Below are 23,309 nucleotides of genomic sequence, written 5' to 3' on the forward strand. Positions count from 1 at the left end.
GCCTGTCAGAGGAACCCTGGGGAGGAAGGATAATTTCTCTGACTTTCCTAAAACGCCAGCCAAAATGTTGACTGTTGTTCCACAAAGCCACCAGAGACCAAATATGTCAACTCAGCAGTTTTTATTTGTATAACACAGTTCTTCCTTTGCCGTGGCTGTCACATGGCTATTCAGTACATGACTATACTGCATAGTGATACAGAAAGTTCAGCAAGTGTCAGCTGGGGAATATAAAATGTTAATCTTCTCATTGCAAGAGAGGCAGCAGATACCAGCATTTCACCAGAAACCCAAACCCACCTTGCCAAGTAACATGGCTGAGGTGAGAACAGCACTGATTAAAACTGCAAGCAGCAAGGTGCTGAACAATAACATTAAAAAACATTTTTTCTGTAATTTACAAATATGTAAAGTATCAGGTTACTTAAAATTAAGAAGCATTTTGCTTACTAACATGAAACATTACTAATTTGTAATGTATCATTATTAACCAGGTATACAGGTTTCTGTGTCCCTGTGGTTTCGTGGCACATGGTGCCAGTCTGGGCAGGTCATTCCGCGGACATCAGAGGAAGAGCAGGAATAGACAACACTGTTCCCAGGAGGGTTTCAGCTGCATTCCACTCTCCCCTTCCTAATTTGCCACTCAATAACCTTGGTTTAACCACAGAAGGGCGTATTGTATTTAGAAAACAACAACACACAGAGATACAATGTGTATCAACAAATCAACTGCTTCTGGCCTTCAAGTGTCAGGAACATTTCTGCATCCTAAGCACAGCAGAACTCCAGGACCAGAACCAATTACTACAGCAATTTGTTTTGCATATTTAAAATCTCTTACAGTACCTACAATAGAAAACATCTTACAGAGTAAGAGGAAGTGAACAGGAACAGCCTTGCCAAATAAGTCTTACTCTACAATTCTGGATGCTGCTCTAGTTGGGCACAGCCAAAGGGGACAGGGGAATATATTGGTGAGGAAGAAGATGAAGCAACAGCTTTACAGAGCAAAATATTAAAGACTCCCCAGGAAGGGCCCTGGCAGCAGTCCAGATGTGATGCAGCTGTTCTATTGCTCTCTGAAGGCAAAAGGCACGTGACAAATCCTTGCCAATGCTGTACAGAGCCAGCCTGGAACAGGCACCAGCAAGGTGACAGTTCCAGAGCAGTGCTCACAGCATGCTGTGCTCACCCACCTGCTCTGACACTGCAGTGTTCAGCACATGCCCAACACACAACTCACATGCAGCTCTGGAGCAGTGGCTGGCTACTCCTCTGGAGCAAGGACTCTGCCCCTGGCTCCTGGGAGCTGAGCAGCTCACTAGGCACTTGTGGTCCATGTGGCAGAATTACCTCACCTCAGGAAGATAAGCTGAGGTGGGAGGGGTGTGGAAAACATCATTCAAGAAGTGCACCAGTAAAACCAGTCAGATAAACCCAGTTTCAGATTACATTAATAACCCAACATTCACCGCAGATCTGAATGGTGGGATTTAGTGAAGAGGCTTAGCCAGGACCTAACAACAGCATTGGCAAGGCATGTGGGTTCTCAAAAACTAGCCTTAGGCCACTACAAAGGCAGCACCCACTTCTCTCACATGCAGTTATGGACAACTGCAGGAATTTGGGGTGTGCCAATCTCTCATGAACCCCAAAGGAACAGTCCTGCTATAGAACTGTAGCCTCCCTCCCTGCTTAGCAGCCCCTGGGGAAGGTGGAACCCTGGGGTGCTCTCACCTCTCCCACAGGCCTGCAGTCATAGCTGGAGCAGAATTTGCTGTGAGCACACATTTGGCATCCAACCTCCAGCTGGAGTCCAGTACTTCCAAAGGAATAAGAAGGAGCACTCAGAAGGCATCTGTGGCAGCTGCAGAGGCAAAAACAGCCCTTCAAGCTCTCCCCATGCCCAGCTGCCCTTGGCACCTGCCTCACATACCTGGGTTCTGGGCCTTGTAGGTGAGGATCTCTGCTGCCAACCTCTGGGGGTCCAGCATCCGGGGGAAGCGGCTCATCACAGCATCAACCAGGTGTGGGTGGAAGATGCCGCAGAGCTTGACGTGCACGCTGGCCCGCTCCTCAGCAAACTGCTCCGAGCCAGCCCAGGGCCCCGAGTCCCCGTACGCCGGCCCTGGGGCCCTCTGCACCGCACAGGGGTCACGCACACCGGGGGATCTCACCTGAGGCAGTGCGTACGGCTCGGACCAGAACTCCCGAGAGTGGGGCAGGGCAGCACTGAACTCACTGGGCAGGCTGTACTGCCCCGCGGTACCTGGGTGCACAGGTACTCCATAGCCTGAGAGAGAGTGGGGTGCTCCTGAGTGAGACATCTCAGGGCTGTACTGCAAGAAGCTAGCACCAGAGGAAGAAGATTTATGGGAGCCATGCTTGTAAGAGATCAGACCATTCTGCTCTAAGCTGGGAGAATGTGGGTAGACAGGTCTCTGCCTACCACAGGTGCAGACGGCCACCTGCTCCGCATGGGAATGGTCACAATGACTGGTACATCTGTGAGGCCACATGTCAGACAGCTGGTTCTCCAGAGACCCAATGCCTGAGTCGAGATGCTCCTGAGAGATGTAAGACAGAGAGTCCATGTGAGGCTGCTGGTACCTGTCAGGGGAGACACTGCCCGACACACAGCCTTTGGCCTGAAGCGGAATGTCACTGGCCTTGGCTTTGTGGGCCAAGCTCTTCCTCTCTGCAGAGACCTTCTGCAAAGAGCTTTTGTCGCTCTCTGTGGGCACAGAGCACAAGAGCTCTGCCTGGGAACCCCTTTTGCCCTTTTTCTCCTCCTTGGCACTGGTACTTCTGGTTGGAGACAGCCTTGCGTTGGCACGGAGTTCATCAGCTAACGAGCGCTGGGGCTGGTTGATCCTTTCAGGATGGTAGAACTTACATTTAATTCCGTAGGTGCATTTTTTCCCTGTAAGGAAAGCCAGAGCATGGAGTGACCAGCTAGATTTGACTAGATTATGAATGACACTTGCACAGACACCTTGTTCTTCACATAAACAAGGCACATCTTACCATAAGGGCACTGCTGTTTCTTGTGTTCTGGAATTACAGGTTTCTTCCTGAGGAAGTTATCCAGACTGGGGCCATGACGCCCTAAGGGATCATCTGGAGGCATAAACCTAAGGAAAAACAAATCTCAGTCAGAAGCAGTTCACTTCTTTGAGCTGAGGTTTGGTTTCTTCTCAAAGCCTCCTATTTCACTGAAGATCAAAAGTTATATGAGCCCTACAAAGCTCTCCCAATTCCCACAGAGATAACCCTCCTGCCACCCAGTCCACACCAGCACAAAATGCTTCCCTTCAAGCACAGAAGAGGTTCAATGCTTGGTTGTTGACCAGAATTAGTACCTGCTGCTGAGCCTGCTAATAATTGTCCTGCGAGGGAATTGCACCCTGAAGCTCTCCTTGGAGCTCCTAGCTCTAAACTAGGAGCAGCTACTGGGATGCCACCAACTTCTTTTGCCTTTGTATCCTACAGCTTTTCTTTATTTCGCTACTAGCATTTTTCTCTTTTCATGCATTATTTGCTATTGCTTCATTAGAACAAACCAGCATGCTCACACAGATCTTTCTTAAAAGCCCAGGAAGACACGAGCATACTTGTCATTAACAAAGGAATACATCAGCAGACGCTCTTCAATGAATTTCTTCCACTCGGGACGCTCGTTCTGCAGATCCCGGTAGGTGTCATTGGACACAACGATGCCGTCGGATTCGTGCGCCAGCTTCACAATGAACCGGTCGTCGTAGCACACCACGCGCTTGCCCCCGACCCGCCGCGATGGCGTGAACACCAGGATCTTCTTCTTCTCAAGGTCACGCAGAATGTACTGGTCTAGAGCAAACACAACTGTGAGCACAACTGCACGGCCCAAAGGCCTTTGCACAAACAGAGTAACATTATAAATGAACAAAAAAATTCACGTGAAGTCATTCCGTTTCTCCACAACCCGGACTGTACTCAACCCTGCTCACACTGTCCTGAGTTACTCAGAAATCTCTTTGCAAGTTCAGAGCAAACTCCCCTCAATTTGAATCATTCTGCCTAAATATGTTTCAGTTAAATACAAAGCACAAAGTGAGTCCCTGCAAGAGGAAAAAATTCAAGAAATAAAAGACAAGAAGTTAGGAAGCAGAGCAGTATTACATTCCTTGTTTTCTGAATTATTTCAACTGATTTAGGCAAAAGCTGGCTTAGGGGAGAGGTTAATGACTAATTCTCCCTGGTCAGATCAGCTCATTGCATCTGCTACTACTCAGACTTTCCATTCTGAAGTTAATTACTGACTTAGCCAGAACTCTGCAAGCTCATTAAGTGACAGAGCAGTCAGCCCAAAAAGCTACTTTTGGTTTTCATATTTTCATACCTGTTATGAGTACATCTGGTCGGGGCTGCTCCTTCCTCCATGATGGCACAAAGACTGTAATATCCTTGTGTCCCCTGTCCCAGAACCACTGGACAGCCAGAAGGATACCTCGGCAGGAGAACACTTCTTTATTCCCATGGCTGCAAAGGAGAAAATTAAGACTTTAATTCCTTCATGATTCAGTACAGGCTAGTCAGGCAATGCATAGAGCAAAGGCAGCCAGCAACTAGGACAAGCTTCAGTAAAGTGTTGAGGAGCACAGGCAGCAAACACAGGTGCTTACCTTGTGTAACAAAATCCTCACTCGGACCTGCCCAGCATTCCTGTTCATTTCAGGATACCAGTAAACACCCAAATACTCACTGGGAGGGAGGGAGGGAGGGAGACAGCAGCTGGAACTGTTGCAGCAGCTCTGAAACAGCCTCTGCTTCAACCCTGGGCTTCTGAAGGTTATTTTTAGCCCAGAGTACAATGTGATCTGAAACCCTTTGTGCTACTCTGACAGCTAATGCCAGTGGCTGTTTCCTGCCAGGGTGCACTGTACCCTCACGGGGGGCTTGCTTGCAAAGTTGTTCTGATCACTTCAGGAAAACAAGATACTTTATGCACTCTCACCTCAAGGAAAGACAATTCATACCATGACGGCTCAAAAACCTCATCTACAAATGCACTATTTGGACAAAATGGTAACATCTCCTGTGATCAGTGCTGGATGAGTGAACAGCTCATGGCACTTGGAGAACAAAGTTTGACAACCTTGTCAGAAGCCACGGACTGATGCAAAAAGTTTCTTAATTATTCATTAGGTTATATCAATAAGTTTCCAGACCATCTAGGAGGAAGCTACCCCTCCTGGTTTACAAGCAGTAGTATTTACAGTACAATCAGCCCTTCTGCTGATAGTGGTTCTGGCAAACTTTCAACACTTCTATTCCAGCCTGATATGTCACTCTGGGGATCCAATGCCTGTGTTCTGTGACAGCATTCTGGGAAGATGCCCTACACCAAAAGGAACTGCTCTCAGAATTCAGGAAGATCTTCCTCACCTGGGCACTCCTTCCATCTGCACCTGAACAACATTTTGGCTCCCACCACCCCTTGGCAGCCCAGTAGGCCCCTCACCCGAGCCATTCCTGCAGAGGCACTGTTGCAGCACCACTACAGAGAAATTTCACTTCCCCTCCCAGCCTCATGCTTTCTTGAAACTACAAAGAAAGTTGAAGAGCTGTACAAAAGTACTTATTCTAGAAGAACTAAACACTTGGCAACAGAACTAACACCTAAAGAGACACCTAACATAACTCCAGTAAGAATCCTAAATTACAGAAGACTGACAATCACCATCAGAAGATGCTCTAAAAGTTTTCTCCAATATCAGATGGATTTAGCTATAAATAGCCAGGCACAGGTTACTGCAATTTTTAAAGAGATAAATGTGAAAAACAAATGCTTTTTGGTGGATTATTTTTTGTTTGGGGTTGTTGGTTGTTTTTTATTTTTTTGAGTCCCTGCTACCAACTCCAAATCTCCAGAAGGCAGCTAATTGGGCTGATCTGATTTGGCAGCAGCCAAGGAAAAATTCCCTTAGAAGGAAGTAAAAGCTAATTTCCACTATGATTTGCATAAGTTTGTCAAGAGCTGTTGAGGGAGGCCACAGTACACACTGCAAATGAATCAGCAGGGAACATCACACCATCAATACAGGAAGTTTCAGAATGGAATTCCCCTTCTAGCAAATTGCTTAAAAAAGCCAGACTGCTTCTCTCATGTCAGACCCTGTGCTCTGGCCTGCCCTGACTCACAGCTGCTGTGATTTCCCCTCTGCATTTTTGGGTAACTTTCACCGGTAAGAAGCTCCTCATTAACAAACACAGCCAATCCTGCTGTGTTTTAAGCCTGTTAAAGCCCAAGCACTTATCCAAGGTAAACTTTGCTGCCAAAGTCACTTATCAGCCTGGGCTCACAATAGGCCATTTTCCATAGTGTTCCCAGAGCTGTGGAGAGGGTAGGAACTAGAACAGGTTCTCTTAAGGGACACCAGGCACAGCTTTCACTCTCCAGCCCTGTTCCACTGCCATCACCATTCTTCATTTGCCCTGGGACTCATGGGCACAGTAGCCCTTGCCCCATCTTTTCTCAGAACTGTCAGCCAGGGCTGGGAGAAAACCACACCTGCAAACAAACCTCTATGCAGCACTTTCACCTCAGACAAACCTACTGCAACCCACATGGCAGCTCCACCCGCACCAGAGGTTATTTTTTATAAAATCTGCATACACAAACATAAGCAACAAAGGAGGCAGCTTCTGAGCTGTAACAGAAAAAAGCTTTCAGAACCCAATTCAGAACCTGGTGCGTTACATTTCAAGAGCCCAGAACCCCCACTGTGCAGAGGTGGGGAACACATACTGCTGGGGGTGGGGTGAGGGCACGCAATGCTCACCATTGTGGGAGCAAAACCCAGGGCGAAAATTTGGGACATCACACCAATAAATGTCCAGCCCTGAGACTCTGGATGCTTCATGTATATTGGGGCCTCTAGTCACAGTGTCCAACAGTACCTGCTCCAGCAACACTGGGACGCAGGAGATGCTGCAGATGAGCCACAGCCCTGCCTTGGTGACACCTTTGACATCTAATCGTTCTCTACCTTGTACAGAAATTCACCAAAATACAAGAGGCACAATTTGGAGACAGGTCTCCAATGGAGCTCCATATTACAAAGCCTTCTCTAATTAACCCTGTAATTATTTATTGAGCAACTTCCTGCTACGGAAACTTAGACAAAGCCACTAGTTAAGAGGACAACGTCTCTTCAGTTATCCCCTCAGCGCTAGCGCAAAGGAGGAAACGTCTGTTTCAAAGGAAGCACTGCTGCCCTCATCACTGCCCCGTGACTGGCGGCTCTGGGCAAGCAGAGCAGTGCCAAGACCGGCCCGCACCGGCAAACGTGGTGCTCGTCCTCGTGAGAGCCGTGCGTGTTAGAGAGGCACCTTAGAAAATATTACCAGCCCCCTTCCAAGCACCCAGAAGCGGCTGCTTTGAGAGAGCGACCAATCTCCGAGCTCTGTGCGCCTGGTAGAGCTCGTACCCAGAGGTCACACACCGACAGCCCCACGCCCACCCCGGACGCACCTCATGGCCACGTTGCTGCCATCGATGACGATGGGCTTCAGGTTGTCGCTCTCCGTTTCTTCGGGGCCGGGCGCCGGGGACTTATTGCCGGCGCCGCCCCGAGGGACCAGCGGGGCCTCGCTGGGCTCGGGCGGAGCCTCGGGGCCGTCCCGCTCGGCCGGGCCGTGCTTCACCAGCTCCCCCAGCACCGTGTTGGTGTCGGCGCCCAGGCCCAGCTTCTGCAGCACGACGCGGATCTCCTCCGAGGAATAGCCGAGCTTGCGGAAGAAATCCACCTTTAGCTGCAGCTCGGGCCCGTCCCCGGGCCCCTCGGGGCTCTCGCTGGCGCTCATCCCCGCTGCAGGCCGGGCCGCGGCCGGCAGCGCCTCAGGCCAGCCCGGGGCGACGCTGCCCGCGCTCATGGCTCCCGGCGGGGGACTCGCGGCCTCCGCTCACCGCCCGGACCTGCGGGGCGACAGCGGCGTTAGCAGCGGCCCCGCACCCCGGCCCCCGCTCCCGCTCCCCTCCCGGCCCAGCCGAACCCCCGCCCTGGAGCCGTCCGCCCCGATCCCCCCCGCGCTCACCGGGCCGCTGCCACTGCCGGCTTGCCGCTGCCTATCCATGGGGCCAGAGTAAGACGGGCGGCGGCCGCCAATTTATACCGGAGCGCCGCGCAGGGCGGAAGGGCAAAGCGAGGGGCGGAGCGGCGACCGCTTCCCGGTCCGGCCCCGGCCCGCCCAGCCCGGCCCCGGCCCGCCCAGCCCGGCCCGGCCCGGCCCGGCCCCGGCGCTCCCGTGCTGAATCGGGCCGGCGAGGCGGGGCCGGGGCACTGCGAGGGGATGGGTTCTCCGACACTTGGATCCCAGTGATGCAGGTGGCTGTGATTCAGCCAGTGGTGGCTTATCAACCCGGGCGTGCAGAGGAGATAAGCGCTGTCAGAAAGCATCTGTCACCCACTAGTACCTGTCCCTTGCCACGGGCTAAACCATACGTGCAGACTGTATGGAACTGCAGGGGTTAAAATCTACATTGTGAAACGTGCAAAAACTTCACATCTCTGACTTCTGATTAATCATGCTTAAACAATTTAATGAAGGTAGTTGCAAATTTGCTTCCCTGAGGCCATGTACTGGAGCCCAACTCAGGAGTGAGGAACTCTCCCAGTTACAGGAATGCATTTGCATTCATCTTCCTTGTGGTTACCCCGAAACAATCATTTTTCCTTGTCTCTGGCCATGTCTGAAACCGCACTGTGTGCTCAACAGTAAGACACACACAGAGCGAGGTTCAGATCAGAGATAATCCTTACTCAGTTCTTAAGTAGGTGCTTTCCCAACACTTCTTTCCCTTGGAATCTACTCCAGTTGGCATGAATTTAAGCACTGTTTGTGTGCTTTTTCTTCCAGACTGAAGTCTATTGCACCAGAAAGTATGGCCACAGACGTACTTCTTATAGGAAATACCCCAAGGAAGATGCACAAAGATGAATCTCCTGATTTATGCAAAGCAGTGACAGCAGCTGCATGGCTCTAATTTGGTGAAAGAGAAGCCAAGAGAGAGGGAGGCTATTGGCTTCTCCACCTGAAAAGTCAGAGGAGTCACATGCTGGTTACACCTCAAAGCTCCTCATGGGTGATTTTGACTATTTTCTTTTTCTTTTTCACATTTGCAAACTGCTTTGAACAGTACTTCTTATTTTTGGTACTGCAAGGGCTATGGTGGAGGCTGCAGCTTCTGAGGATATGAAGATTCACAGAACAAAGCCTTTGCTGGGATCACAGACACACTGAGGCCCTTGACCACCATGTACAAGGCAAGAGACTGCTTCTTCTGCTGTGCCCACAGCCGGGCAGCTGCATCATCCCTTTCTGTGGTGGGACAGGCTGCCAGCTGGCACTGCTGGGCTGCCAAGCAGGGCTCACGTCTCCGTCCATCTGCGACACATCCGTGGCCACAGGAAAGAGGTGGAAGTCCCCATCATAGCACAAGAGAGCACTGGGCTGTTCCAAGGAAGAGCCTGTGAGACCAAGGGGAGGACAGGGACAAGCAAGGCCAGATGCCCTCAGGATGGTCATTAAGAGCATCCAGCAGCATCTCATCCTGCCGAGTTGGGAATTCTAGTATGCAAAAAAGGAACTAAAGCATCCAGGGGCAGCAGGGACCCCAAGGTGCTCTATGACAGCAGGAGCCCTATCCCATGGATGGGCTCAGTCCCTCCCAGTCCTCCACCTCCATCCACTTCTCTGCTGACTCTGTGTAAGCTTTCCTCCAGCCTGGTTCCTTGTTCATGAACAAGTCTCGTAGAATCCTGATGTCACATTTTTCTAGGGATTACCACCCCCATGTCCCACATTTTAAAGGAAGAGCTCGTCCTCTGGCAGAGCCTTTCATCTCCCACTCATACATTTAACACAGTCAAAACAAGTGATATTCAAGGATCCTATTATCTGCTGGTGAGAAGAAGCTGGCTTCATGCCAGTTCCTTGGGAAGAGATGCCAGCACTTTGCAACTCCTGCTAACCAGCCGCAACCAGGAGCCCTGTCAGCAAAGTGGCCCCGTACCTGGCTGCTTACCTATGGAAGCTCAAGGCAGCTAGCTCACTTCTAAAAAAGGACTAATTAAACCTCATTTATAAAAGCCTATATGGGACCACTATGTTAATTAAAGACAATTTAAATGGCCTTATTTAGTAGCATTTGGGAGTAAATTAAACTGAATTAAGGCCCCTTTAATTCTGGATGAGAATTCAATGCAGAATTTTAATGTTCTACTTTAGATTTAGTTAATTCAATTTAATTTTCTTAAGAATCCTGTATAGACAAACACTGAGCAATGAGGTACCTACTAAGGTACCTGCTCCAAGCTGAGCTCATTCTTCAGCTTCTCTGGGAGCTGATAGGGCTGGGGCTGGCTGCCTTGGGATCTATATGTTTCTGACAGCTTTGGTGTCCTAAATGCCTTGCTCATCTGTGGAGTGACCTGATGGCTCATCTCACTGCACTCACCTACATGTGCTTCTGGTGATGAACTGAATTCTCCTATCACCTGCAGCTCAGGCACTCAACAGGCTCGCAGAGCTGCCTCTGGATTTTCTTTTACAGTGAGCAGTATAATTTATAACAGAGGACTCAGAACATTCTGGAATTAAAGGAAAAGCAAATAACGATTTATGCCCTTTCTTTTGAAAAGGGTCACCATGCCTCGTGAGGAAAGCTGAGCAGTAATGCTGGAAGCAAAGCTGAGCAACATCCCTTTATGGTAGTTTGCTTTTACAGTGCAGCCACTCAGGTTCATGGAGATGCTACCTGAGAGACCATCTGCTGCTCTGGCTGGCCTTGATAAAGAAGTCTCTGATGGCAGCACCATTGTGGGTTGCTGGAGTGAAGCCCACCAGCTGAGCAAAGCCTTGGTTTGGACACATGCCCAGTGGAGGCACTGGGGAAAGGTTACCCCCACTCGTATGTTGGGCAAGATCTCCTGGCCTCCAGACCCTAGTGCTGTGTGCTGTAGTGATTCCAGAGGAGAAATGGGGCTTAGGTCTTTTCAGCAAAAAGGAATATATAGCAAGGGAGGACTAGAGGAGAAGCTTATCAAGAATGTGCAGAACTCACGTTTGGAGCCTGTATACCTGCAGTCCTTGTCACATTGCTTGACGTCCTCCCAGTGCTGCCTTCACCCATGAGTATGGGATTCCTACACAGCTGCAGACAAGTAGATGGATTTTTCTCTGAAACATTCTAATTTAAACTTATTCCATGGCTTTTAAGGAGATCCTCATAAGCAGTCTGCAGAGTAACTACTCTCTGAGTAGCCCAAGGGCTCCTTGCCGAGCAGGCAGGTTTCTGAGCTCTGGAGGAGAGCGCATGCTTTCAAGGGACCATACCAAGGAAATTTATTTGGCTGTCACTGTGTGCCTGACTAGACATGGCCTTAGGTACTCCTCCAAGTAAGCAGCCTTGATCTCTACCTTTGGTCTTAGTGATTGATGGCATTAAGTTATAGGACGAGCTTATTTCCTCAATGACAGATGGATTGGGCACACCCTGACAATTTTTTCTCATGCGCTTTTGTCAAGGAAAAGAGCCAGGCTTTGAGGGGCTTTTGGACTATAAATCTGTTATTGTTGAGGGCTGAAGTGACAGAAGCAGCAGAAGCCTCACCATCACCTTGGCTGTCTCCAGGGCTGTGCAGGGTCTCAGCTGAGCCTAGGAAAGCAGCTCCTCCACATCCCTGTGCCAAAGCCAGGGGGAAACAGTCCCACTGTCCCTGCCCAGGATGCATCAGGGATTCAATATCTGATGATTCCTCCCCTCTGTGATCACCTCGCCCCAGCATCATGTCTAGCAGCAGTACCCAGAGCATCCACACTCCACCAGCACCCTCTCTGTTCTGAAGCAGCACCCCTGGCTCACCAGGCAACCTCAGGTTTCCAGCAGCTAGGTCAAGAGCAGAGAGAAGCAACAAATTCAAGTAATAAATAATGCTGAGGAAAACCAAGCAATTGCGCAAGTGCTTGTGACAGCAGCATTTACTGTTTTGCTAAGCTCTTCCCAGATGTGGCGTCTCTGCCAGAAAATGTCAGTGGTCCCCTTATCCAGAAATATCCCAGTATCTCAGCCCCGGTTTAGTTTGGATGCAGTGTCTGCAGCTCTGGATTTGCTGTTCTCTGACATGCCTGGGAGCAGTCACTACTTCAGAACTAAAAGAATAATAGAAGTTGAACAAACACTTCATGGTATTAACATAAGATATTTAAATAGACAGTCAAAGACTATTTTATCCCACCCAGAGCAATGTGAAGAGCAGAAGATTTATGCCTATTGCTAAGCAAATACCTCCTAAGAAGTCACATCCATCTGGGAAGTGGTTTTCATTCTAAGGAACTGAAGGCAGACCAGGAGTGTCTACTCTGGGCACCCAGGAAGTCAGGGAAGGACGTGGCAGCCTCGCTGAAGTCCCAAACCCAGTGGTTAATTCCTGGACAACTTTGGGACCTTCTCTGCTGAGTGGGCTCATCATGAATCTCTCGGGACACAGGCTGGGTTTCCCCAACGCTTTTGTTAGGAATGAGAGGTCCTGGCTCTGATCGCACATTGCCTGTCAGGAAATTCATTTCCTCCTTCTCCGGGCCGGGCCGGCGGGGTCAGCGCGGACCCCAGACACGGGGCCGCGTGGCCACGGGGGCCGTGCCGCTGCCCGCCGGCCTGCGCAATGTGGGGCAGCGCCGGCCGCCCCGGCCCTCCCACGGGACGGATGTGTGTCAGCGGGGCAGCGAGACAAACAGCCGCAGCTCCGCTCGCGGCTCCCGTGATGTCAGCGCCGGCGGCCCATCTGATATGACTCAGGAGCTGTCAGCGTGGTGGCGGGCAGGGGCCAGGAGGTGGTTCCTACCTGCTCAGGCTACGCCTGGAGAAGGTGTTAACTGGCCCACGAAGCAGGGGAAAGGTCGTTCCCAATGCCTGGCATGGCCACGAGCGCGGACACGAGCGCTGAGCTGTGCGGTACCGGAGGGGAGCGCCGCGTTCGCACCCCTCGCAGCAGTTGTGCAACGCTCACGATGCAGCCGAGCAAACAGGACCGGCCTCTCCCTCCGCTCGCACTGCTGTGGGAACAACCCAGCAAAGTGAGGCAAGACCGTGCTTTCGCTCCCTTCAGCTGGGGATTTCCCCGGCGCGGGCGTGCCGTGCTGGTGTGGGGCTGGAGCAGAGCTGGACCCTGCCTGCTGCTGGGGAGATGTGGATTCGTGTGGTGTCCGCGGCAGGGGGAGCTCCCCTGGCACTGCACTGTACTCAGGATGCTATGGCCGGCTGCTTGGACCACTGCCACCCCCAGCCCCAGTCCTGATCCTTGCTGCTGTGCCACGGTGGGAGAGCCCAGCCCGGCCCCAGCCTGTCTTTCCGCTTTTACACAACCGTGTGCAGAAGTGATGCATTTATTGCAAAACAGCTTCTGGAGTGGAGACTCAAGAGACACAATATTCAGTATGTGGGATCTGAGGTCTGTTTGTCAGACAGTTTCAGTTAAGACTCGCCAGTCTTAACATCCTCCCAAGCCCACACACCTGATTCACAGATGACATCAAGTAAAGGGGGCAAAGAAGTGATTGCACTTTTGTTTTGCTCTTTGGGACAACTACCCCTTTCCTAAGAATCAGATTTGCTTTCTCAGCCTTCCACCTAGAGGCCTAAGCAAGGCTTTACAGTTTAGACTAAATGTTCTGATTGATTGTCCCAGCTTTATGAAACAAGCATTTGGGATGAGAAGGATGATGCGATGCAGAGAGCAGGTGAATGAGAGGCCAAGGCTGGTTAATGCCGCTCCCAGTCCTGCTGATAAATGCATGTTCTTTGCTGGGCTTGTCTGTCTAATCTGATGTGCAGAAATGGAAACTTGTCCTTTGGTTTATAATCTTAAATTCTCTCTACAGTAACTACCAGCAAATTCCAATTGGTCAGAGCAGGAGGTGGATTTGATGTGCCTCACCCCTGTCCCTGTTGGTGATCCTGCCTCTCTGCAAACCTGGAAGAGCAGCACATCCTTCTTTTCCTCCCTGCTCCATGCAGTGTTTCTGTGAAGGTGGAAAGTTGCCCATTTACCAGCAATAATTGCATTTTGGTAGAAAACATGTTTTCATGAAAACAGGAGGCTGGCTTTTGGTTCCCATTTAGGTTTGCTTTAACAGACACTCATTAATGTGCTGATGAAATTAAGGGAAAAACCTGTGCATGCAACAGCTACTTAAGAACCATGAACAGCAGTGAGCCAGCAGCTTGTTCTGACTCCTCAGAAGTGTGCTGTGCCTTGCCAGCAGCCTCAGTTTCTGGGGTTTGCTGTTGTCACATGCTTTGGGTTGCTTCCGCACAGCTGCAATCTCTGTGGTCCTGCAGGAGGGTCTGCAGAGCTGCAGAACTGCCCAGAGCTTCCTGGAGAGGAATGCTGTGGGGATTGGGGGTCTGAAATTTCCAAAGAAATGTCTTTGACTATTCCTGAAGGGAAAAGTTGAGCACCTCCCATTGCAGTGCTGCTGGGCTGGCTCAGTACTCTGAGCATCACCAGGTGACAGTGTGATGAAAGACTCCTGAGCAGTAAATACTGATCCATTTAACATGACTATAAAAAAATCCATGCCAATAACCTGTTGCAGCTTAAGGCATTTAAAAAATTCTCTATCTTTTTGTAATTCTCTGTAATAATAATTAAATGACCTTTAAAATGGCAGTGGGTGGAAAAATTGTGCAAAGCTGAATAGCAATTCAGCAACTGCTGAAGAACATTGAAAATCAAGTAGAAAAAACTCACTTTGATGTTAAGGAAGGTGAAGCAATCAAGTCTGAAGCTGGAAGTTTGTTCTTCATTTGTGCTGATTTACAGATCCCATTGGGCAGAATAAATATGGGATCACTGGGCACCCAAGGGATCAGTGAACACCTCCCCATGCACAGGAACTACCACTGGCCTCAGCTCCCTTTGTGCTCAGTGGTCACATCTGCTCCAGAGCAAGGGACAGCAGAGTGATGGCAACAAGTTTGCTTTGCCATGACCAGCAGCTCTTGGAGAGTGGTTGAAGCTACTTTGGTTCTTCTGAGGGTCCCTCCTGAAGAGCTGGATAAATCCCCCGTGTGCGCTCACACACCAGGTCTGAAAGACGGGGCTGGAGAGGAAGGAGCTGGTCCTCTTCCCCATACCCACCTACCAGGCAGCAAACGGCCCCTCTGCCCTTGTTGTTTTGAGCACTGATGGTTTTGCCGTGCCAGCCATCAGCAGGTCTGGGTCACGCAGGGCTGGGGATGCACACAGCTGGAGGGCTCCTGCGCTTCACTGCAGATACCCAGAGGCAAGCAGTGGTGGGTGACAGAGGGGACAGAAGCACTGGCGGGTGACAGAGGCCAGGCCAGGCAGAGCCTGCAGCGTCCTGGGAGAGGAGCTATTGCTGCGCTGCGCCGGCACAGCCTCCTTGCTGGTATCGCCACTTCGCAGCCTTGTGCTGGATTTGATCCCTACAATACATGGGATTTATCTCTCTCACTTTCATGTGCCTTTAAGGAAACACCACTTTTTATCTCATTTCTGCTTTTTATCATCACAAAGAGTTTTTAATGAAATGAGAAAGTGTCTGTTTCTGCAGGCCGGCGTGGCGTGGGTAATTTCAATATAAAACAAACAAGGCAGCTTTCAAAATTAAAATTTTATGTGTGGCATTTTCTCATTTAACGGAATGCACAAAGACAGGCAAAACCAATTAACGGGAGGTTGAGACTCAGCAACTGGCAAAATTAAGCAACAGGACTCTGCAAATGGAATGATTTGTTCAAAGAAAGTTTGAGAAGGGGATGGAGAGGAGGGAGGAAGCAAGGCTGCGATCAAAAATCCACCATCTCTGAAAAATAAATGCAGACAACCTGCTTCTTAACTCATGTTCTTTAGACGGGCTCCAGAGCCCCACAGGCCAGGTGGAATGACATAGCCTGCAAACACCAGCTTTGGGGGAGAGCTGGGGATGTCCCAAGTCAGGGCCTGGATGCTGTGAGTGGCAGGAGAGGTTGGCTCCCAAAATGTATCTGGCCCAGAGCAGCAGCTTGTGTCAGGTGCAGGGCTCCTCTAATGACCCTTCAGGAGAGGGCTGCTTCCATTCCCAGATTTTCCTCTGCTTCCAAATGCCCTCCCCTCCCACCAAGGAAAAAATCATTTCCAGCAGGAGTTAAGCTGGAGACAAGAAGGAAACCAAGAAGGGGAGACTGGAGGTGGCTGAGCAGGAGCAGAGGCAGCCTCTGCCACCCGCACATGGCCCTGCTCCTGTGCAGGGCCATGATCAGAGGAACACTGTGGGGGCTCCAGATGAACCATCTTAAAAGAGAGGAAGAGTGGAATTAAGTCTAATCACTTGCTATCAACCATCAGCCGGGGCTGTGCCTGCAGAGTTCAGGATTTACAGTCCCTGGGAGCCAACCTGAGCTGGGCTCTGATTGCCACAATCACTGCAAAATGGGGCTGGGGCTTATTTGCTTGTTTAGCTCATGATTTGTGGTGTGAAGTGCTGAATTCTTTAAGGTCAGAAAGTGTCTGGACCTTATTTGACTGGGAATTTAGGCCTGCTGGACTAGAGCAAGGCTGAGTCCTGCCTCATCAAACAAGTGAGTCAAGATTTCTTTTTGGTGTGCTGCCTTTTGCTGGAGCCACAGAGATCACAGTGGGAGAGTCCATTTGCCTGGCAAATGAAATGTGGAGCAGCATTATTCCCTGTGCTTCCAGCTCTGGTTTCCACAGAGCGACTGATGGAGAAGGCAAAAGTCACTTGCCAATGAGGGGCAGTAGCCATCCAGCCCTTGCACGTGGCTCCTTGCATGTGGCTGCTCAGCTGCATGTCTTAAAAGAAGATGCAATTCTTGGGGGGGAAGAAGTTGGGAAGGGATGTGCTGAGCACCCGTAGCAGCCTGGGCAGAAAGATATTGTGCGCTTTGCACTCACTTGTGTAAGAGATAGAGCTAATGTGACACTATTTCAGCCCAACACTATTTGTGGCTGACAGTCTGGAGGTGCCAGATGAAAGGAGGGAGCCCTAGGCCTTGGTCTGGAGGGCGACACCAGCTTCCAACCAGCGGGAATCACCCAGTGCCTCTGGCAGCCACTGGTTCAACCTGGCCATGGGAGCACCTGGAGAGCGGCATAGGGCTCCCTGGGGCGTGGCCATGGAGCAGGAAGCTTCTGGGTCTGGGAAATGAAACTTCACTGAAAGGAGAAAAGCATGGCTGTGGAAAGAGAGGAGCAAGCTGCCAAACCAGGTAATCCATCTCCGGAGCGTCTGCGTCAAGATGATTCATGTCTTCCAATTTACTCCCAGATCAAATCTAAAGTAAATCAGCCCAGACGGTTCCCGCCCCGTGCCAGGACATGGTGTCAGTGTGGAGAACATCCCATCCCGCCCATCCATCTCACTGGGCTCGCAGCTCCCAACTTTAAAGTGTGTCCTTCGCAATTAGAGCCAAACTGTTTGTTTGTTGATAGGTGATGGGAGGAGAGGAGGCACCCTGGGAAGTAAGATGGGATGTGAAAAGGGATGATGAGAATGGATTTTTTTTAATATGCTGCTCAGTTGCTTTCCTGCAGCAAATCCTTCCACAGGAGAATAGCTCAGGAAGATCGTTATCAATATTAGTTCTCACCTGTAATAAGAAAGTTGTCCAAAGTCTTAATTACCTTTTAAAACTATTTACAATCCTCCTGCCTCCATCTGTGGCCTTTCTGCCAGTCCTGATACCGCACTGCCTCTGCCAGCAGCCTGGAGCCAGCCCTGGTGCCACAGAGGGATGTGACCCGTGGGTAGAAGGGAACATGGGAGCAGGTCAGTGCACCCCTCTGCAAAGCCACTGGTGGGGAGTGGGATGGCCCCTGTGCCCCAGCACAGCCCCCCAGGACAGCCTAGGCTGCAGGAGGAGCTGCAGGGACACAGATTCTGGCTGTTCCCTTAGACTGGCATCCCACACCATATTACAGCTCATTTCTGCCACAGGGGTGCTGAGGGAAGGCAAGCTGGGAGGTGCCTCAGTTCTGCCATCAGTGTCCCCCCAAGCTGCTCCTGCTACCCATGGATCCTCTGCTGGAGAGATTGCACAAAGCAGGTTGTGGCTCTGCTGCCGCCCTGCTGTGTCCTGCAGCCTGCGGGGCTTGGCCATGGGGTCTGGGGGGATGTGGGTAATGAACAGCTCTGGCTGCAGACCTGGGAGCAGTGACACAGCTCTGAGTCTGCTAATGAGCCAGACATTTTAGGCACTAATTCACTTTATGATGAGAGCACTGCTCCTACTCAGATTAAGTATTTATCTACTTGTTTAATGCGAATCAATAACTGAATAACTGTTTGATGGGGTGGTGGCATTTGTGGAACTCCGCAGTCATTTGTAAGTCATGTTTTAACGCCTTTCTAATGAGCAATACTAGCTCCTCACCACTCAGGCCATGCACTGAGAGCAATGAACCCAAACACACCATCCTCAGGAGCTTTCCTTGGTGTTCAATCCACTCCTGCCTTCCAGTCCGCTCCTTTCCCTGTGTCGGAGCAGTTGAGGGGCTGCAAAGAGCTGGCAGCAAAGCCAAGCCCTAGTGGGGTCTCAGCCCAGTACTGACATGGGCTGGGAACTGCTTTGACTTGTCCTCTACCAGGTCTGCTCTTTGCAGGAGCTGCAAAAGTTGTCCCTTAGAATCTAATTTTCATTTTGCTTCAATTATTTTGTGCCAATGAGTTTGGAAATTCTTGGACAATGGGGCTTGCCTGTCTGGGTAAGCTCTGCAGAGTTCAATTGTGTGTTGTAGGCAAGGCCAGCATCTGGGTAGGAAAAGAGTCTGGGAGTTTCAAATCCAGGCAAGGGAAGGACTTCAGGGTGCCATCTCACCCCTCTCCCTGCGCCAGGCCCTGCCCAGTCGGCTCTGATGGACATTTTTTGGGTAGTTCCCAAAAGGATTGGTGAAGGAGATGTTTTAGCAGCTCTCAGGCAGTGCATCCTGCAGGCATGGTTCTGGAGTTGTGCCTCCAAAGTGTCCTAGAAAGGGTCCCCAGAAGAACTAATTTCCAGCTGGGTAGGACTTTATGTACTCCAGCCATGTTTAATTTGCTGAATATTTCATGTTGTTGTTTTTGGTAGCTCTTCAAACTCCTCAAAAGTGAGAAGACAAACTTTTCCATCTATTATCTTGGGCCATTTTGCATCTGTTACCCCATGGCTGCAGTCCCAGTGCTGGAGGCACCATATGGCTTGCATTGTGATTAGACATAACGCACACAAGGAGCAGCAAGACTGAAAAAGTGGTCTGGAATTAAAATTCACCTTGTTGCTAACTGCAGAGTAAATTACTAAGCCAGAGGGACCAGGTATCACTGCAGTGGGCAGAGGGTGTTTGTTTCTCTGCTGAAGGAGCCCTGAAGTATTTTGATATTGTGTCTGATTTAAAAACACAGGAGTTGCTCCACTTGTGCTGCAGCACAGCGCTGCCTCATACAGCTAATGAGAGTGGCACAAATACCAGAGTGGTGAAGCAGGCCCTAAATACTACTTATATTTTCCATGATATGGGAAATAAGAGTGTTCCTGAAGGAACTCCTTCTGGGAAGTACTGACACAGTGAAAATAATCCGCTCATGCAGCAAACCTGCAATTAGAGAGGTACCTGGGTGAGTTGCCTGTCATCCCCAGCAGGATATGCCAGATTGAGCTGCTCCTCATCCTCAGCAGAACATGCCTCAGCCTGGGGTAATGGAACTGAAACAGGGGCCTCCCATGTTCCACCTCTGATTCCATTAGCAGCTGCTCTGCACTGGGGATGGACAGGTGTTTCTCCATCTCTGCAGTGAGGAGATGGGCAGTGGGCTGTGACACAGCTTGGCATGTGCTCAGGAACACCCTGCAGCCCAGACCTTTCTGGTCAGAGGTAACTGCATCAGCCCAGCTCAGCCCAGCCTGTCCATGCTCCCCTCTGTGCCCGGGACATGGTTCTCTGTGCTGTGCTTGAACCCTGAGCGGGCTGGGGTTTGACAACCATACGGCAGCAGTTGGAGGATGTGTCCCATTTGTGAGATCTCTGAGGGTTTCTGCCTTCACCCTTCTCTGCTCTCCCCCGTATTTGCAGTAGCAGCAGGGCTGGTACTGCCATCAGCATCTCCTGCTACCAGGCAGCTCCCAGCTGCTTGCAGGGGGAATGTGCTGTGGAACTTGCTCTGGAAGCTGAAATTCAGCATTAAAGGATCTGCCTCCCTCTTTGAAGTTGAAGCTAAGAGCAGGTTAAAAACATGGCAGTCTGGGTGGAAGCACAGGAGAACAAACTCCTGAGGTGTGCTGGCACTCTCTGCACTGGGCCAAATGGATCCCAGGATCATATAGATCCTTTCCTTCTTATGGTACCCAAGTCCCAGCAGTTCCCTGTGGCACTGAGGGACCTCCTCATGTCCTTCTCTGTCAGGTTCTGTCTGGACAGGACAGGGCTTGACTTGGATTTCAGCCGTGGTTTCCTGCACTCCATTTTATCCCTCTGCATGGAGGTTTTTTCGAAGACTTGAAGCCTTCTTTGATCTCAGGATATTGATGTAAATATTGCATGATCCTGCCTCAGCCTCCAGGAAACCCAGATGTTCAACTGATCAGATCTTAACATCGTGTTCAGGAACCCTGAAAAGCACATAAAATAATAAACTTGTTCCAGCATGACATTTCTCTGTTCAGGATCAAATTCAGGGTTTATTCATTATTCCTGACAGCTACTGCAGGAGGTAGAGCAGGTAAATAAAGTAGTTGTGGGCTGGGTCTGCATGAGCTGAATGCAACAGGTCACACACAATTAATATTCAAATCAGTCTGATACAGAGGCGTAAAACCTCCAGCCGGCCGGCTCACTGGGTGGAAAGCTGAGTAAGGCTGAGCCCAAGTTTTCCTAGAGTTCCTCATGCTGTTGTTTAGATAAGTTTAAATGAGCTGTGATTAAGCTAATTTCAAGCTAATTAACTCAGAAAGATATTCTCCACTTTTTAAAATTCTAAGTGGTTGTTCATTAGGAGCGAGCAAACGGGTGGAGGCTTCGTCACTGCAGCACAAGGAGCTAAATGCAGCAGAGCAGAGTCATTACTGAAATATGAATATTTGTCATCTAATTAAATGGCATAATTAACGGACCGTTATGGTACTGCTGCCATGGGGACATGTGCCCTTGTGCAGGCAGGTGTGGGGCATGGGGTATTCGTGTCCTGACCCCCTGCTGCCCTCCCAGTACAGGGTCGGTGCTGCCGGACACACCTGGACTCGGCCCCACTGTGGTGGGTGCAAGCTCTGGGGACAAGGTGGCACTTGGGGACCAGCCCTTGGTCCCCCCTGCCCCCAGGACAGGGTCCAGGAGACTGTTGGGAAGCATCCCTGCTGGCTTGTTCCCAGGGCTCGGGGTCATGCACTCCCCACATCAGTCTGCTCCAAAACCAAGATGGAAAAGCCCACCCCAGCCCTGCTCCTGGGACACTGCAATGCAGCTGCAGCCCAGCACTGCCAGGGTGATGAAAAATGAATGAAAACAAGATTGGGAGGAGAAGTGATGGGTCGATCTGAGGAGACAGCTCTGTCTGTGGTTTTGAGCATGAGCCTGGTTGTGTTGTTGCTGGATCTAATGGCTTTTGCAGTTCAGTTTCTGGCTCACTGGAGCATCACCTGATTGAAGGCACAGAGGAAGGACTGGGCCATCCCCACGCTGCCACAGCCTTTGGTTCAGGCTGAGTGAGCACTCGGGAGTGAGTGGTGCTGTGGCTGCCTCCCTGTCTGCAGTGGCTGCCAGGCAGGCAGCTTGGAAAAGCCTTCCAGGGAATGTGGTCTGCAGGGACCAGGATCCCTCACCCAGCCCCCTGCACCCTCATGGTCCCCCTCTGCCATTGCCAAATCCCCTTTGGGTTGGCAAAGGTGCTCTGGCTGTGCCTGGCCAGCCCTGCTCCCCTCACATAGGGGCTGAGGCACAGCCATGTGCTGGCAGGAGCATTTTGTGAGTAGCAGAAGATGCTCAAGGAGGTGGTGACCCCTGCTTTAAAACCCCACAAAGCCATAACACAGAGCATCATGAGTGCAGCACAGACATAAGCTGCGTATCATCATAGCTCATGAGTTTTCCTTTCCTGCCCAGGTCATTCTGCATTGAATGAGAGCTCTTTATCCTTACGTCCTTCTCTCCGTAGCTCTTGTTCCGTCAAGTGAAAAACCTGAAAATCCTCGAGCAGGTTATGAAATACAGTTACAATGGAGTGAGAGGCATTAGATTGAAGGATTGATCCCAGCAGCAAAGCCATTTCCCTCTGTTGTGCACATATAAATGAACCTGGATTGTGTGTTGAGCGATGAGCTGCCTCCACAGATGGCTCTTGGCACGGGGAGGGGGCAGGTGCACCCTGTGGCATGTTCCCAGGATTCTGGAGCCAGACCTGTCCTCTGCATTCTCCTCTCTCACTCCTTGAGAAGGGCCAGTGGGACCATGCTGCTCCTGGCAGGACCAGGGTGGCTCAGCTCTCCCTCTTTCCTTACTCTCATGAGTGCAGCCCCCTTGCAGAGAATGTGGTGGCCCAGATTTGGGTTTCCCACTGCCCGAGTCCTTCCAGCACCCCTCAGTGATATTATTGAAATTTCACAGTCATCAGTTTCAGAAATTATTTCCGAAATTTCCACTGCTCTTGGAGCTGTAATAATTTATCCCTACATTTTCCCTCAGGAGCAGGGGAGCAGAGCCACCATCCCTGGCAGCAGGTCCCTCATCTCCTGTCTTCAGACTTCTTTTTTATTAATAGGTACAAATATCACTAACATCCCCCTAGAGCCTGCTGCCCCTTTTCTGTCCCTGCCAGGGAGAGGGGAACTCTAAGTGCAGGATTCCTCCTCCCTCACCTCTGGCTCACACTGCTGCAGGGGTACAGTTTCTAGCCCAGGATGTTAGCTCAGCTTAAATGGAACAGCGTAGCAAAAGGTGTCTCCAAAGGGGACGATAAATCAATGCTAAAATCTATTTTGCCTAATAACGCAATGATCTTTTCTAGCAAGAGAGAAGACCCTGTTTGGAACATGCACCAACATGAACTGCTCCTCTCCAGCCTTGCTCTCAAGTCTGCTCTGCCTCACCCGACCAAAGCCGCTGGGTTTGTGCAGCGCGGCTCAGGACAGGGGCTGTGCCATGAGCTCTGCTTGCAGTGCTGTGTAGTTTGATGCTAATTTGAGGTAATGAATTAAACTTAAAAGTCATAATCTCCAGTGCTGCAATCTCTCATCTGTGGCTTCGAAGATTTACAGAAGGTTTAGTGCAAACCAA

General features: G+C 50.5%; 1 protein-coding gene across 1 annotated transcript; it reads right to left on the reverse strand.

The window, feature by feature from the left end:
- Nucleotides 1-102: 102 nt before the first annotated feature.
- On the reverse strand, nucleotides 103-8,207 carry ZC3H12A (zinc finger CCCH-type containing 12A). The gene is made up of 6 exons (XM_032132498.1): nucleotides 8,083-8,207; nucleotides 7,520-7,963; nucleotides 4,385-4,524; nucleotides 3,618-3,852; nucleotides 3,031-3,137; nucleotides 103-2,926 (listed from the first exon to the last, which is right to left on the reverse strand). Exons 2-6 carry the CDS (start codon nucleotides 7,918-7,920, stop codon nucleotides 1,932-1,934), a joined length of 1,878 nt encoding a protein of 625 aa, XP_031988389.1. The 5' UTR covers nucleotides 7,921-7,963; nucleotides 8,083-8,207; the 3' UTR covers nucleotides 103-1,931.
- Between the last annotated feature and the right edge of the window lie 15,102 nt (nucleotides 8,208-23,309).

The sequence above is a fragment of the Corvus moneduloides genome, chromosome 23, assembly GCF_009650955.1.
Source record: "Corvus moneduloides isolate bCorMon1 chromosome 23, bCorMon1.pri, whole genome shotgun sequence".
NCBI classification, from domain to species: Eukaryota; Metazoa; Chordata; class Aves; order Passeriformes; family Corvidae; genus Corvus; species Corvus moneduloides.